This window comes from Halichoerus grypus, chromosome 9 (genome assembly GCF_964656455.1).
Source record: "Halichoerus grypus chromosome 9, mHalGry1.hap1.1, whole genome shotgun sequence".
NCBI classification, from domain to species: domain Eukaryota; kingdom Metazoa; phylum Chordata; class Mammalia; order Carnivora; family Phocidae; genus Halichoerus; species Halichoerus grypus.
Window position 1 is genome coordinate 58,922,520 of NC_135720.1, and position 16,569 is coordinate 58,939,088.

At 35.2% G+C, this 16,569-nt stretch overlaps 1 protein-coding gene across 2 annotated transcripts in view; it reads left to right on the forward strand.

Moving 5' to 3' along the window:
* Window positions 1–16,569, forward strand: part of ASCC3 (activating signal cointegrator 1 complex subunit 3) — a 359,389-nt gene that overhangs the window by 331,040 nt on the left and 11,780 nt on the right. For both annotated transcript variants that reach the window (XM_078054943.1, XM_078054942.1), the window contains one exon: window positions 2,196–2,420. In XM_078054943.1, coding sequence (XP_077911069.1) covers window positions 2,196–2,420 — 225 coding nt within the window. The remainder of the gene's footprint in view (window positions 1–2,195; window positions 2,421–16,569) is intronic.

Here is a 16,569-nt window from a genome sequence, read left to right on the forward strand (position 1 = left end):
TGATTTGGTGTCTGACATCAATTTGGGGAAATTCTCAGTCATTATTGTTTCAAATATTTCTTCTGTTTCTTCTTGTTCTGGTATTCCCACTATGTGTATGTTATACCTTTTGTAGTTGTTCATAGTCCTTGGATATTCTATTCTGGTTCTCTCAGTCTTTGTTCTCTTTGCTTTTTAGTTCTTGAAGATTCCATTGATAATGTCATCTAGCTCAGAAGTTCTTTTCTTAGCCATGTCCTGTCTACTAATAAGTCCATCAAAGGTCTTCATGTCTGTTACAATGTTTTTTGTCTTTAGCATTTCTTTTTGGTTCTTTCTAGCATTTTCACCTCATTTTACATTGCCCATCTGTTCTTTTTTTTTTAAGATTGTATTGATTTATTAGAGAGAGAGAGAGAGAGAGCACAAATGGGGGGAGGGGCAGAGGGACAGGCAAACTCCCTGCTAAGTGTGGAGCCTGCCTCCAGGCTCTATCCCAGGACCCTGAGATCATGACCTGAGCTGAAGTTAGATGCTTAACCAACTGAGCCACCCAGTCCCATCAGTTCTTAATGCTATCTAGTTTATCCATTAGAGCCCTTAGCATATATTAGTTGGTTAGCAACTAATTATAGTTGTTTTAAATTCCGAGTCTGGTAATTCCAATATCTCTGCCAGTCTGGTAATTCCATTATCTCTGCCATTCTTATGTTGGCTCTGTCTATTCAAATTGGGTAGGTTTTTTTTTTTTTTTTTTTCATTTTGTGGCAGGGTTTTTTGTTTGTTTGTTTTTACCTTTTGCTATATCTTGTAATATTTTCTTGATACCCAGACATAATGTACTTTGTGTAAAAAAAAAAAAAAAACTGCTGTAAATAGGCCTTTAGTAATGTGCTAGTGAAGTGGGGAGAAATATGCTATAGTTCTATGATTAGGTCTCAATCTTTTAGTGAGCCAGGCCTCGGTACTGTGAATTTCACAGGTGTGAAGTGTTTCTCAGGTTTTTTCTCCCCTCTTAGATGGGACAGGATGACTACAGTGGCTGAAGTTGGGTATTTCCCTCACCCCAGGTCATTTAAGCTCTAATCGTACCTTAGGTTAGGCTGTAGTTAACTGGTTTCTCCTGAGAGCAGGCCTTGTTAAGAACAGAATTCTCCCGCATATTTCAAACTGGAAACCCCCTGCTGGAAGCTCCAGCAAATTTTTCTCTGATATTTCCCATAGGAATCTGGCCAAGCTCCTGAAGGTAAATTTCACAATATTTGGGGGGTTCCCCTAAGACTGGGTCCTCCTGGAGTTTTTAACTCTGAGTTGTCCACACTGATCCTCCAGCAATTCAACAATTACAGCTCAGGTTTTCTTACTTCAGCACTGGTTCCCTTGGTGGTTTCTGCTCATGAGTATCTGCTTCTGTTAGCTATGACTCCCTGTATTTGCCTATGTCTCCAATCTTGGGGGCAGCAGTTTGCCCCATGTCCTCTCCTCTTTTATGGATCCAAGAAGAGTTGTTGATCTTTCAATTTGTTCAGCTTTTTACTTGTTGTTAGGTTAGAATGGTGACTTCCAAGCTCCTTACATGTGGAACTGGAAACTCTCAATTTCAAATCACTTTATTTTAATCTAATTTATTACAATAAATTTTAAGTTAATGATTCTTCTTTTCATCCTTTTCTTACTTCACCAATCTTATCCTCAACCTCCCTGCCCCAGCCCTGCCATATTCCTTCCACTCATCCTATAGATCTTAACTTAAATGTCATTGTTTCCAAGAAACTTTCCCTGACTCTCTAAAATAAGTAGGTCCCCAAACTGAATGTCCCTTCAGCACCCTGTACTTACCATATAATAACATTCATTGTACTTTGTAGAACTTATCTGTCCCTGAGGAACTCTCTTTCTGTTTCACGCCTGTGGCTCCAATGTTAAGTATATTGTGTGATGCCCAGCAGGTCCTCTGTTATTTTTGTTGATTGTATAAATAAGAAGAGCATTCATGCATTTCAGATATATTGTACATTATTAGCTTGCACTTACATATTAATAATAGTATTGAATAAAGCAAAGTTCTAAGGGGCATGATTGGTTACCTTATGGTTCTTCTAAACGATTTTTAAATGTCAGTAGTTAAGCTAAGAAGTACATTAATTATTATACTTTTGATCCAACATTATTTTCTATATGTATATATATGTGTATGTGTGTTTTTTTTTCCCCAGGATGCAGAAGAATACACAGATTTGCCAGTAAGACATAATGAAGATCATATGAATAGTGAACTGGCAAAATGTCTTCCCTTTGAATCTAATCCTCATTCATTTGATAGCCCTCACACCAAAGCACATCTCCTACTACAGGCACATCTCAGCAGAACCATGCTGCCCTGCCCAGATTATGACACTGATACCAAAACAGTCTTGGACCAAGCACTCAGAGTATGTCAGGTATGAAAGTCTAATACTTCTATTTTATCCCATCATTTCTGCTTTTTTCCCCCTGTTCTAAGATAAAATATACTTGCATTTAAAATATTTTATCATAGCATTGTTGAGAAAAATCTAATGAATCAAATCAAGAATTTTCAAAGTACAAGGCAAATATAAATGCAATAAGATGACAATTTCAGTTACCATTGGATGAAAATTGAAAGTAAAAGTAAATGCCAGGTACTTTTCTAGGTACTGAGCATACAGGAGTGAACAAGCAAAAGACTGCTGTTATGGGCTTTCACTTGAGATGGAAAAGACATTTAAAAATATAAGTGAAGGGGTGATAACTGCTGTTTTGTTGGGTTTTTTTAAGTAATAAAGTAGAATAAAGGAAATATAGAGAAAGATGGAAAGTGTTGTTTTTCACTACTTTAAATGTGTTCAGGGACTGTCTTGCTTATAAAGTAACATTAAAGAAAGAATTAAAAGAAGAGTGAGCCATAGGATTATCCGAGTGAGTATACTCCAAAAACTACAAAAAGCTAGTGCCATGTCTCTCATGTAGGAACTTACTTGGTATAGTCAAAGAAAAATAAAGGAGACCCTTGTAAAGAAGGTGGAAAGGGGCACTAGAAGTGAAGTTAAGAAGCAGTGGATATGGAGATCATTTTCTCAGAGAAAATGGGGTCAGGTCAAGGTAGGGAGTTTGTAAACCGTTAAGGATTTTGGCTTTTACTCTGAGAGGGAAGCTGCTAGAGCAGTGGTTCACTAGTGGTTATGTTGGTTATATTTATGAATATTTACCATGTTAATTAAAACTGAAAAATTCTCAAATATTTATTATGTTATTTAAAAAATAACAACAAACCCATTATATGTTAATAGAAATAACATGATTTTTCAGGAAAGGTAACTATTTTCTAAGACAATAAAGAAAGTTAGTGAAAAGTATAAAATTATTTTACATTTTTGCAAATATCTTTAATGTCTAGCTTAATAGAAGTCAGCTAGATTCATATATCTCCTTTTGCAATCAGTCTGTTACAATATGATGTTTTATGAAAAAAAGTATGAAGTATATGAAGAAAAGCCAGCCTCACAGAGATATGTAGTTTGAAAGGGGAAGAGTATTTCTTATAGCCTTTTCAGGTAATTGGGGATATTCTTTTTTGACACTACATGGAAACTTGACATGTGGTTTTTCTTGAAAGTTGCAATGTGGAATCTGAAACCCTATCAATGAACTTTTCATACCTTGAGTGCTTTAGGGCTAGGCATGAAATGATGGCGGCTGGACCAGGTTGGTATGTGTGAGATTGGTTAGAATTGGTTGGTTTCCTGTATTCTTTTTTTCAGAATTAACAGAATCTGCTGATGAATTGGAAAATGGTTTTTAGGGAAAGTGAGGAGCCAGAGAGGTTTCCAGGGCTTTTCTCCTGAGCAAATGGAGAAATGGAGCTGCCATTTACTGAGAGATGATTGGGAGAGGAGCAGTGTTGGCGAAGCGCTCCTAAGGGAGTGAGATTATGAGAGATTTGATTTTCTACATTTTACCTTTTTTGGACATTTCTGTAATAAAAAACAATTTTAAAAATTTCCCAAAAACTTAGGGTGTTTTTAAGGTAGAATAAATAGGTCTGTGTACATGGAGGTACATTATAGCATCATTTACAAAATTAAAGACTTGTAAATAACCTAAGTATCTTTCCAGTTATAGAATGCTATAAAATATTACAATTTCATTTGTGAATTCTACATGTATGTAAAATATCTATATGTGCAAATATACCTAGAGAGAAGATGCAGAATAGTGTCCACCAAAAGCCATTTCTAGCAGGACTGTGGGTGGTTTTTAATTTCTCCTTTATGCTTTTCTGAAATGTTTAAATGTTTTAAAATTAGCTTCTAACATTTTTATTATCATAAAAAAACTTAATTATATCATCTAAAAGAATAGGAATATTTCATAAAATAGAATAAGTACAAACTTTCAGGAATTAGGGAAGTAAAGCTATAATAAACACAGATATTTTTTGACATCCTGTTGTAAGCAGCACATGGTTTACCTCTCTAGGAAGACATGTACACACATACCCCATATCGTCTTTATCCACACATACCCCATATCGTCTTTATCCATTCAATTATGAGTGGACACTTGGGCTGCTTCCATGTCTTGGCTATTATGAATAATGCTGCTATAAACATAGGGGTACATGTATCCTTTGAATTAGTGTTTTTGTATTCTTTGGGTAAATAGTAGTGTGACTGCTGGATCATAAGGTAGTTCTATTTTTAACATTTTGAGTAACCTCCATACTGTTTTCCACAGTGGCTCCACCGGTTTGCATTCCCACATCAACGGTGCAAGAGGGTTACTTTTTCTCCACAACTTCAACACCTGTTGTTTCTTGTGTTGTTGATTTTAGCCATTCTAACAGGTGTAAGGTGATACTGCATTATAGTTTTGATTTGAATTTCCCCGATGATAAGTGATGATGAGCATCTTTTCATGTGTTTGTTGGCCATCTCTATGTTTTCTTTGAAAAAGTATCTGTTCATGTCTTCTGCCCATTTTTAATTGAATTATTGGTTTTGCAGGTATTGATTTATATAAGTTCTTTATATGTTTTGGATACTAATCCTTTATCAGATATGTCACTTGCAAATATCTTCTCCCATTCTGTAGATTGCCTTTTAGATTTATTGATTGGTTCCTTCACTGTACAGAAGCTTTTTATTTTGAAGTAGTCCCAATAGTTTATTTTTCTTTTGTTTTCCTTGCCTTAGGGAACCTATCTAGAAAAAAGTTACTATGGTTGATGTCAGAGAAGTTACTGCCTGTGCTCTCCTCTAGGATTTTTATGGTTTCAGGTTTTACATTTAAGTCTTGAATCCCTTTTGAATTTATTTGTTTGTATGGTTTAAGAAAGTGGTCAAGTTTCATTCCTTTGCATATTGCTCTCAATGTTTCCCAACACCGTTTGTTGAAGTTACTGTCTTTTGCCCATTGGAAATTCTTTCCTGCTTTTTGAAGAAACCCACATTGCATTTAGTAGTCACTTCTCTTAGTCTCCTTGACTTTCATGATCTTGGCACTTTTGAAGAGTACTGACCAGTTATTTTATAGAACTGTCCCTCAGTTTGGGTTTGCCTAATGTTTCCTCGTAATTGGATGGAATATATATATATATATTCACTGTAGTTACACTACTCCACTGTAGTTACTTCTTTGCCTTTTGAAATTAATATGTATTTTGTGGGGAGATGCTTTGAGATTTGAGATTATGCAAATATCCTGTTTCTTATCATACTTTGCCACATTATTTTCAGAGTCCATTGGTGAATTTTGCCTGAAGCAATTATTACTATTCTGATTTTCTGTTTCCATTTTCCCTGGAATTCTACTGGAAGGAAGAACTTGTTCTTCTCTATTTACTTATATTTTATTCACTTATTTATTTATATAAGTATAGACTCGTGAGTTTTTGTTTTATTCTATTGGGTAAAATCCATTGCTATCATTATTTATTTTGCTGCACAGATTGTCTCAGCATCAACCACTGGGGCCTCTCACACTGGTTCCTCTATCCCTTTGACATGTACACATTATTATTTTAACATCACCTTGCAGTCTTCCATCTTGTACCTCTGCCTGCGCTAGCACTGGAATCAGCCATGTTTCCAAAGAGCCCTGGTTCTTTTTATTAGAGAATAGTTTAGAGACTAAAATCTGGAGGCTTATTGACTCCAGCACTATCTGGGTATCTTTGCCTCTAGACCTACCCACTGGACAAAGCTAGGAAATAGAAGTATGCAGACAGACATCTCTACCCATTTGCATATCTACTTATCTCTGTGTATATGTATATGTGTGTGAAAACATTTGTATTTACAAAACCATGAGTTCATTTCCTATACCTCCAATTCCAATCCAGTACCAAAAGGTTCATTTCACTCTTCTTTTTAAATTTATAAGTCCTTTCTCCACCTGTGAAAAACCTGGCTCTTATTATTCAAAACATATTTACTATTTCCTCAATCCTAGCATACTCCTGATGTCATTTTAGAATTACTAACCCTTTTTCCTACAAAAACCAAGTTTACTAGCTAGAGTACAATAGTTGTGTTTTGTTTTTTTTGTCCATGGAAGCTCGACAGCTCTTTTTCTTTGTACATTTATGCATATACATACGTGCTCTCTCACTTTTTTCTTTTGCAGATTTTTATCATGCTGTTTTTAAACTTTTTAACCTAATAATTTATAACATTAAATATTCTTTAACACTAAATGTTCTTCTCAACATGATTTCTAATGGCTGCACTATATTCCTTCATGTGAAGGTCATAGTTTATTTAATGACTCCCCTATAGTCATTGTGGTGGAATTTTCTTTATTATAAATTATTAGTTATGATCATCTTAAATGTTGAGTTGGCTTTTCAGAAGCCACCTGGTAAAAAACTTTAGATTTATCCTAAATCCTCTCACTCCTGCAATTTGTAAGATTGTAATAAAAGTAGGCAAGCCAGGAAGAGAAAAGAATATTAGGGTTGCCAGTGGAGATTTTGGGGAGAAAATCAAGAGTTGGTAAAATTTTCTGTGGCTGATTGACAATTTTATTATTGTACCCTATTTTTCTCATTTGATAACGTGGATATTGTTGGCCTTAAAAAGTATTGGTTCAAGCAGTTTTCCAAGCTGCAGCCCTGCTGGCTGATTGAAAATTATACTACTACCCTCGTGGGACATGAGCCTGACCTTGGGTCTATGTGTGGGACTCAGTGCTACCAGCTCTTACCATAAATCCAGTTCTGCTCTTGTTTTAGTATAAGGTGCTAGGCAAGTCACTTAACCCCTCAAGTCTGAGTAAAAATAACACCTTACAAGAATAGGGCATTAGTTAATGTTTATAAATTAAACAATGATTTGAGGACTCAAGGAAATAGGCCTATTTTAGTATTCTCATTCTTAGTAGTTCTTTTCTTTCCTTGCTTTATCATAGTCATTTACTCTAAAGCTTTTTTATGCTCTTTATTTTATAGAAACATACCTTTTATATCATTTAGATTATGAAAACTCTTGACTACCCATGTCCTAGGGGATCTTTCACAAAAGAAAAACATAGTTGCGTAGTCCTACTTCCCTGCTTGAAGTCAGAATGTACCAAACAGCCTGCCCTCCCTACTTGTACCCATTGAAATTATATATCTAGATCATTTGAGTCATTTTTTTGGTTTGGGGTATTTTTGTAATGGTTCCTTTTAATATGTTACTATTACTAGTATTTCCATTTCCATCCCGCTGAACAAAAATAAAAGTAAAAATTACTGTGCATATCTCAGTTTTAAAAATCTGCTTAAAATGTTCTAATTTATAAATGGAGTAATCACAGAATTGATTATTCTTGCCATTCGCCTTTGAAATCCTCTTCTTGATCCTGTTAACTATAATATATGTTTGTAAAATGCTGTAAGTGAAAGGACATACTTTCTCTGCTGGATGTACCAAAGGAAAACTTTATGTTTTTTAGCTTTTATGAGAAGCTTACAAATAAGAAGTATCAAAAATTAAACTGACTTGACAAAATTTTCCAAATTTGACAGCAAAGCCAGAACCACTGGTGTCTGGTGTTTTGATTAGCTCTCTGCTGCTTTTTTATCAAGAGACAAAGACATTGATGCTCAGAGAAGTTAAATAACTTTGTTAAAGGTGATTTGTCAAGGCAGTCCATACTGAAACCAGTGGAAATACCAGGATTTTAAATCCTGATCTGTTATCTCTGATCTTTTCTAAGAAGTGCTGTAAGTTTTTACATTAAAATCATCTTCCTTTTTACTTAAAAATAAAATCTTTAAAATCATCTTCATTTAAATGAAAACTATCTGAGTAAAATATTGAGCCAAATAGTATAAGGGTACAGGTTTATATCTTAGTCACTCCCACTACCTCCTCTTTGGTATTTATTGCAAAACTTCCCAGTAATTGAATGCTTTCAGGTGTTTCATGGAAAAAGGGAAACCAGGGCTGGAGGAGCTGACTCTGAACTGAGAACCAGAGGGCTGTGTACTTCGAAGTACAATGCTGCATTCAGGTTGCTGGGCTATTTAGGAAAGTTTCTTTCAGACGTGGTAGAAAATAGATTGACCTGTCAGCTAATGCTGCTGCAGCCTAAATTTAATAGATCAAAATAGCTGTGTGTATTTTAATATTTATTTTAAAAGACTTTAGCATCAGTGCCTTTAAAGACTATAAGATGATTCTATTATCCTATGAAAGAAGAACATACACAGAAATGTGACTGTAGGTTGATTAGAAAGGTATCTGGAGACCTTTGCTTCCAAATTTAAATTGGAGTTAATGTATATAAATACCAAATTTGACCAGAATTATTTGGAGAATTGTGCACTTATCCCTGCTCCCCACACCAAAAAATCACTATATAATGATGGCCCATAAGACAGACCATCATTAACAATGATAGTGCTGAACAGTTTTTGAGAACTTTTCTTTGTACCAGGCTCTGTTCTACTTGCTTTACGTTGCATTTGTTATAATAATCTAATGAAGTAATACAATTATCCTCATTTTACAGATGAACACTAAGTAATTTTCCCAAGATCACATCAAAAAACAGTTTTCAGCATAGGTTGGTATATGTAATAAAGGTATATCTCATCAGATTCCCTTTGTCCTATAAGGATGGATTTAAAAATTGTACTCATGGTCTAGTAAGAATTTGTTTTAAAATATGAGAACTTCATAGGAATTTCTACTTTTTTAAAACCAAGAATTCCCACTAGACTATGAATAATATTTTTAATTCATCACTCCCTGTTCATGTATACTCAAATCACCTCCACTTATTTACTCTAGTTCCCTTCAACAATCTGTAGTTACTTTAACCAGTTTCTAAGAGCAACTTATTAATATTGCTGATATTTGTAATTGCTTCATTATATCACTCTACAGTGTCCAGTAGATAGCCTGTTTGCCTTTTTTATATCAACTGCTTATGTTCTTTCTCAAGGTTTTTATATTATTCTAGATACACCAATGAATTAACCATTTACTTCCCCACATTCTCCCCTAAAACTACAAAAATTGGAAATAATGGAAGAAAGATCAGATTATTGATACAACTGTCAAGGGAAAGAGAAATGCCATCATAATTATAAAATATCCCTGTAATGTAGTATACGCATACTAGAACAACCTATGCATAGATATACTATTAAAACACACATACACACATTTTATGTTTCTATTTCATTCTTCAAAGTTGGCCTACACTGCTTAGGTTAGGTTCTTGGCTTCTTTCACTGGTTAATCACCACCAACTAATGGGGCTCCCCTGAAAGCAGCCTTTGTCCATCACACCAGTTCTTTTTGAAAAATTTCAAACTTCTAGCAGCGATAGACAATCTCAGCGATTCCTTTCCCCAAGCTATAGAACTACCAACACCCCAAAAATAGCAGACTATTGAAGAAGACTCTAAAGTTCTATATTGTGTATATTCTGTATACCAAGCAAGGCACATGTTTATATAGAATGAATTCGTGTTCCATTGTCCTAGTGGAAGTAGGCAAAGGTAAGCCAGGGGACCTGCTTCGATAGTAATCTAGGTGATTCAGTGCCTAAAAGCTATGTTCTGGCAGGTAAGTTTCCATTGTTTTATAAATTCTTGCATCTAACTCAAATATAGGAGCTGCCATTTTGCATTATTTTCCTTAATGCCCAGGTCTTTTGGAACTACTGTTTTCAGCCTTTCTTCTCTTGCATACAGGAGATAATATGTAGCTCATATGCCACTCAAATTAATGTTAACATGCTTTTGTTCTTTCGGGTCTTTTTAGTACCAAGGCAGGGAGAATTTTTTTCTTAATCGTGATATAATTGACATACAGTATTATATTAGTTTCAGATGTACAAAACAGTGATTTGACATTTGTATACATTGCAAAATGATCACCACAATAGTCTAGTTACCATCTAACATGTTCTAATAGGGCTTTATCAATTGTCATAAATTGTGCTAGTCAAAAATAAAGGGGAGGAAATATATGAATTGAATAGGTGTTTATACTTCTCTCCAGTCAGAGAACCTTCTTAATTTTGCAAAAACAAATCTCTAAAAGTTTATTGGTGAAACTGTTGTTTAGCCCAAACTTCAAAACAATAATTTGACATCATTGTAAACCATTTCTGATAAACTTAAAGTGCATTCATTACATTTCAAATAATCAGTATTTTATTTTTTCTGTAACCCACAGCTACTCTGAAAACATACTGCATTTTCAATCTATTTTTAAGAGATTTGAATCAATAAATTTAAGATATATATGTATGCACGTGTTCGAGTCTGAGAACAGGAAAGAATAGGATAAGGGAAAAGGTGATGTAATGATAACAATATTTTTCATTGACTTAATTCTTTTAACTGAGAAATACTATGACTATGGCTGGGTCTATATTTCCATTAACAAATGATTTCTATTTGTAGTAGATTAAAAAGCATAGAAATATTTGATGATGCCAGCAGATAAAACTGCCATGGAGCAAGACTAATGTAACCTTTGAGGAGTATTTACCTAAGGGTGCAGTAAGCACATGCTCAGTGGCTTTTCAATGTATTAAAGAATGTCAGTGTCAATTAAGTGAACAAGTTTTAGAATCATAGAGTCAAATACAGTTAGCAGAGAAAGTAGGCCAGGTATTGCTAAGCTTAACAAAAGAAGTACTTGGTCAAATCCTTAATCCAATACTTGTAAGAAATGTTTTGATATAGCAAATGGCAGATAAAATCTTCTGTATATTCTTAGAATCTTTTCACACTTTTAAATGCTTATAATTAGACCAAATGAAAAGATTATCTTTAAGTGAACAGTACAGCACAATAGACTTCAAAAAGCTGCTTCAGATCATTTGGAGAAAAAGATGGGTGGATTATAAGTAAATAATTTCTAGACTTCCAAAATTGGATTATACATATTTAGCAATCTATAATCTAAAGAAGTTAAAAAAAAATAGTTAATTGCTGCAACTCAAGTGTTTGAAGGATCCTAAAATGAAAATTACACTATCGAGTTTTAAATATATCTGTTTTATGGATATGTTTCAAGGAATATTAATCCTATGAGCATATTATTTGGAGGATTTTGCATCATCCAAAGTAGGCTAGAACCATATCAATAACTATAATGTCACTGACAAGGCGACTTGGACATAATTCTTGGCATGTAGTACATTTCAGTATATCATGGTGAATAGAATGAATAAATATTTCACTTTTTCCTTTCTAGTTCTTTATTAGGAGAGGATTGAAAAGGGAGATTTATTATGTGTGGATTCTCACAATGTTTTTGAGATTATCTGCCAAATCTGTATTGCCTACCAACAAATATAGTCTGTTCATTGTAAACATTAGTGTGACCTTATCAAATTCATAGAGACAGGAAAGTCTAATTCAGGCTGCTTTCCTGGCAAGACTGCCAGGAGCTCAGATCTTGCCATGGAAGCCTGATGAAGTTTTATTAATGGATGACTATTTAAAAGCAAATAATTCTAAAGGAACTTCATCCTGAATGATTATTCTTCCAAATGCAAAGATCCACACTATGGTGCAGAATTACCATCCAGTTGAATCACTCTATTGTACATCTGAAACTAATATAACACCACATGTTAACCATACTGAAATTAAAATAAAAACTTAATAAAAATAGAATCATTATCCAGTTAGTAGTTATTTTTGCATGTATCAAAGGTACATTTTAATTCCTCAGTAGGACACAGGAAACAACACTCAAAACAAGGTACCATTCCCCACCCCCACCTCCAAGAAGCAACACAGAGCTAATGCATGTAGCATTTCCAAAACTAACACAAATGTGTGGATTTTGAGGTATTAAACACCTTTACTTATTCTTGTGGATTTATAGGCAATCTCCCTTCAAGGACTATAATATAATTTGGAAGGCTATTTCCCCCTGGGTGACTCTACCTGAAAGCTTTTGTATGAGAATTTGGTGATGGTTTATTGATGATGTGATGCTATTATGAAGGATCCTTCTACCCCCAGCTCCTCTCCTCATACCCACATAACAACCCTTTTCCCGGTTGGGGCTATAGGAAATGAGTAATGCTTAACCCATTTGTGTGATCAACTCACTTAAGCAGCTACTGTGAAATGTTAATCACAACTTTAATTTGTACTGCATTAGCATTTTGATTAACTTGTAGGCTTGCTAGCACACTTGAAGCGCTTTTACTCATAGTTACAGCTCGGAAATGACTTTTTGATTAATTAAGTTTGTTAGACAGCAGCTGAGCTTCCTGAATGCTAACCTTCTGGGGGTAAAAGTTCAGGAGAAAGTTACAGTGAACAACTGTTGCTATTGAAAAAGAGTCTTATAAATGTACTTATAGCATTTTAATTATTGATAAAATACTGTATCATTACTTGCAACTGACCTGAGCCTTTAAAGGAGTATGCCTTTCTGTCAAGAAAGCTTTTTTTTTCAGGTTTTCCCATCATTGTAAAACTTCTGGGAGCCCTTGAACTACATAGTGCATTTTCTTTTTCTTTTTTTTTTAAGATTTTATTTATTTTTTGACAGAGAGAGAGACCACAAGCAGGGGGAGTGGGAGAGGGAGAAGCAGGCTTCCCGCTGAGCAGGGAGCCTGATGCGGGGCTCGATCCCAGGACCCTGGGACCATGACCTGAGCCGAAGGCAGAAGCTTAACGACTGAGCCACCCAGGCACCCCCCATAGTGCATTTGCTAGCAGATGTCTAACAACTAATATTTTAACAAGCTGCTTTGGATGAATTTCCATAGTTTTTTTTGAATAAAACTTATATTTTAGAACAGTCTTAGATTTACAGAAAAGTTGCAAAGATAGTTCAGAGAGGGCCTACTCATCCCACACCTGGTTTTCCTGTATTATTAGCATCTTACATTAATAAAGTACATTTGTATTATTATTAGCATCTTACATTAATAAAGTACATTTGTCACAATTAATGAACCAATATTGATACATTATTATTAACAAAAGTCCATACTTAGAATTCTTTAGTGTACTTAATGTCCTTTTCCTTTTCTAGGATCCCATTCAAGATACCACATCACATTTAGTTGTCATGTCCTTAGACTCCTCTTGGCTGTGAGTTTCACAGACTTCCATTGTTTCTGATGATCTTCCCGTAGTATTTTGCATTCTCATGACATTCCATAAGTAGTCACTTGACTTCTCTAAATTAATGAAAATCTTTTTCTCTCATACTAGACTAAATAAATCTTAAACTCTGTCAGTGTATTATCTTTATGTCATCTAATTTGAACAGAAGTAGCAACATTATCTAGCCATTTCAGCCTTTGTCATGATCTTATTTTCATGTGGTTGTTGCAATCCCTATGCCACCAATAGATACACAAGGATGACTAGCAGGCGATGTGAGGAAAAAGAGAAAAAGTTCCTTAAAGAGAGGAAAGGATAAAGGGAGGAAGAGGAGAGGGAATAAGTCAGAATGCTAAGGGGGCTGTGGGTAGAGGAGCTGGTGCCTCATCTGTCCCACGCCAAGCCACAGAGCCTTGATGACACTGAGGACTAATTCACAGACTTTTCAAACTAAATTTAGAAATTTTTTTTAAAATGGTCCTTAGAGCTTCTTTGTATTATCTGCCTCTTAATACCTCTTGATGTATATCAAATGATAGTTTTTCTTTTGGTGGTCAGCAGTTCTGTTTCCTTCCAACGCAGTTGACTTTAATTCAGTCACAGTACTCAAAGTTCCTATATTACCCTTGAATTGTTTAAATCCAGGATTCAGTTGGATTCCAAAAGATATGTAATGCCTGCCTATCAAATATTAAGATGTACTTATAACCAAATGATGGATTCAAATTTATTTAAAAATTTTAAAGTTTTTGAGAATTGTATTGATAAAATTATTACAGAGACAGTAATTGATTAAACACCTAATTATTTTGTCTGGAATTTGTATTTTTCTGTTATGTAGGGGAAAAAGGTTAGACGTAAACCACTTTAAATCCTTCTTGAAATAAGTAAGACAGGGTAGGGGCGCCTCGCTGGCTCAGTCGGTAGAGTACGTGACTCCGAATCTCAGGGTCGTGAGTTCAAACCCTACATTGGGTGTGGAGCCTACTTAAAATTAAAAAAAAAAAAAATTTTTTTAATTTAATTTAAAAAAACAGGCCAAGGTCAATGTAAGTCATTCAAAGGTAATGGAATATTGTGTAATGAACACAGGTAATTGATTGGAAAACCAAGATCAAGTCTTAATTTCACTTGTGACTGGTGTGATTACATACCACTGAACACCTGTGAGCTTCCATTTCTCCATCTGTGAAAGGAGGACGGTACTAATGCCTGCCTCATACTTGGTATTGTTATGGATTAAAGGTGAGCTATTTAATACGAAAGTGTATTATAGTCTGTGCACTATTATACAAATATTTTACTCACACCATATATGCATACTGTCTATATAGCTTGACTTTAACTATATAATTCACTGTTTGGAACTTTTAATAATTGAATGAAATTTTATTTGCCATAATATTTACAGAGATATGTTGTCAAGCTTCTATTTTTAAGTATAGTCTATAGTCGCAGAAGACAAGAAAATAGCTCTAGATTTGATAAATCTGTCCTTTGCAGAAGCAGTAATGCCACCATGAAAATGTGGTTGAATTTAAATGCTAAGACCAAGCCTGATATGCTTAGGGAATTCTTGAAATTGATTCAAAATAAATGTTCAGGACATGAGTTGGTTTCAAGGCACAGAGCATGCCTTTGGCTCCTGGACTCCTAGAGCCTAAAAAATTTTTCCAGAAAGCATCCATTTTCTAAACTCTAATTTTTTTATTATTTTAGGAGTGAGGGGTGGGGTTGATTTTTGTAGTTCGTGGTGGTGGTGGTTTTACCTTGGCATAAAGCCAGGTACTTCAGAAGTTCTTGAGTTCTTACCTGGACTTCTCACCTGGCTTCCTAGTGATCAGTTAAAATGTGTTAAAAACAAAGCTCATCACCTGCTCTCCTATAAACAAATGACAGCTCCACAGTTTCTATTAATTATGATAAGGTTTTAATTGTAGCATAATTTTATAAATGAATACAGTGCTAGAAATTATATTTCCATTTTGTCACAGCTGGAAATGGCAAAGAATTCTCAATCATCAATCAATTGAAGTTCATGCCCACTTAGTAGGAGAAAGTTTCATACACAGTCAGTGCCCATCCATTTTTCCCAATACTTAGAATCATCCTAGTTTTGCCCTGTAAGTAGCATGCCAAGTAGAAAATGGATCTGAGGTAAAGGGGAATTAAGCATTTGCCTAATGTTAATGCTAAGCTGGTAAAGAATGTCCAGAGTTCTATCTCCTCAGTGTACTAAAAACCAACTTTGTGGTTGAGCATTAGATCTCTGTAAGGGACTTTGAGGTGAGTTGGGGAACTGAGCCATGATCTCCAGCTGCTACCAAAGTCAGCCCCACTCTGGAGAGGAGCAGATGCTTATTAGCCTTTATCTCTGAGGAAGACTGCTATAAAAGACAGTGAGACACAGAGAATCCATCCTAGGCTCAGTCATGCAGAGGTATGTCAGTACAGGCTATTAGGACCCTCAAGTCCATTTACCTGGACCATCCCCTGGCCTTAGCTTCTTTAGGTATGTACCTCTGAACAGTAACACTGGCTTGCCCACTCACACTGAGATCCAAGCCCACATCCTCCAGTTTGGTCTGAACCACAGGGACGGCCGTTAGCCTTTTCCCCTGGCTCTTTTGTATTTGGACACCCCTCCTGAGGAACTGTTTTGCCCATTCCATGCACCTGCTCTTGACCTTGCATGCGCTGCCCTTCAAAGCCCTATACTACTAAGTGCAGAAATCAACACCAAAAGGCCCAAAGGAAATCCCTGTTAGAAAGAATGGACTATTTTAGGGTGTCCTTTTCATCATATCATAGAAAAACTTTAGAAATAGGCACTTGTTTGTTTAAGATTTACTATGTTCCAGGCAGTACATTGTACCCTCATAGCATTCCTATAAGGAGGTTTAATACCCCTTTTATAAATGAGAAGTCTAGCAGAGTAGGGTTAAGAGATTTCCCCAGATTCACATAGTAAGTGGGACAAA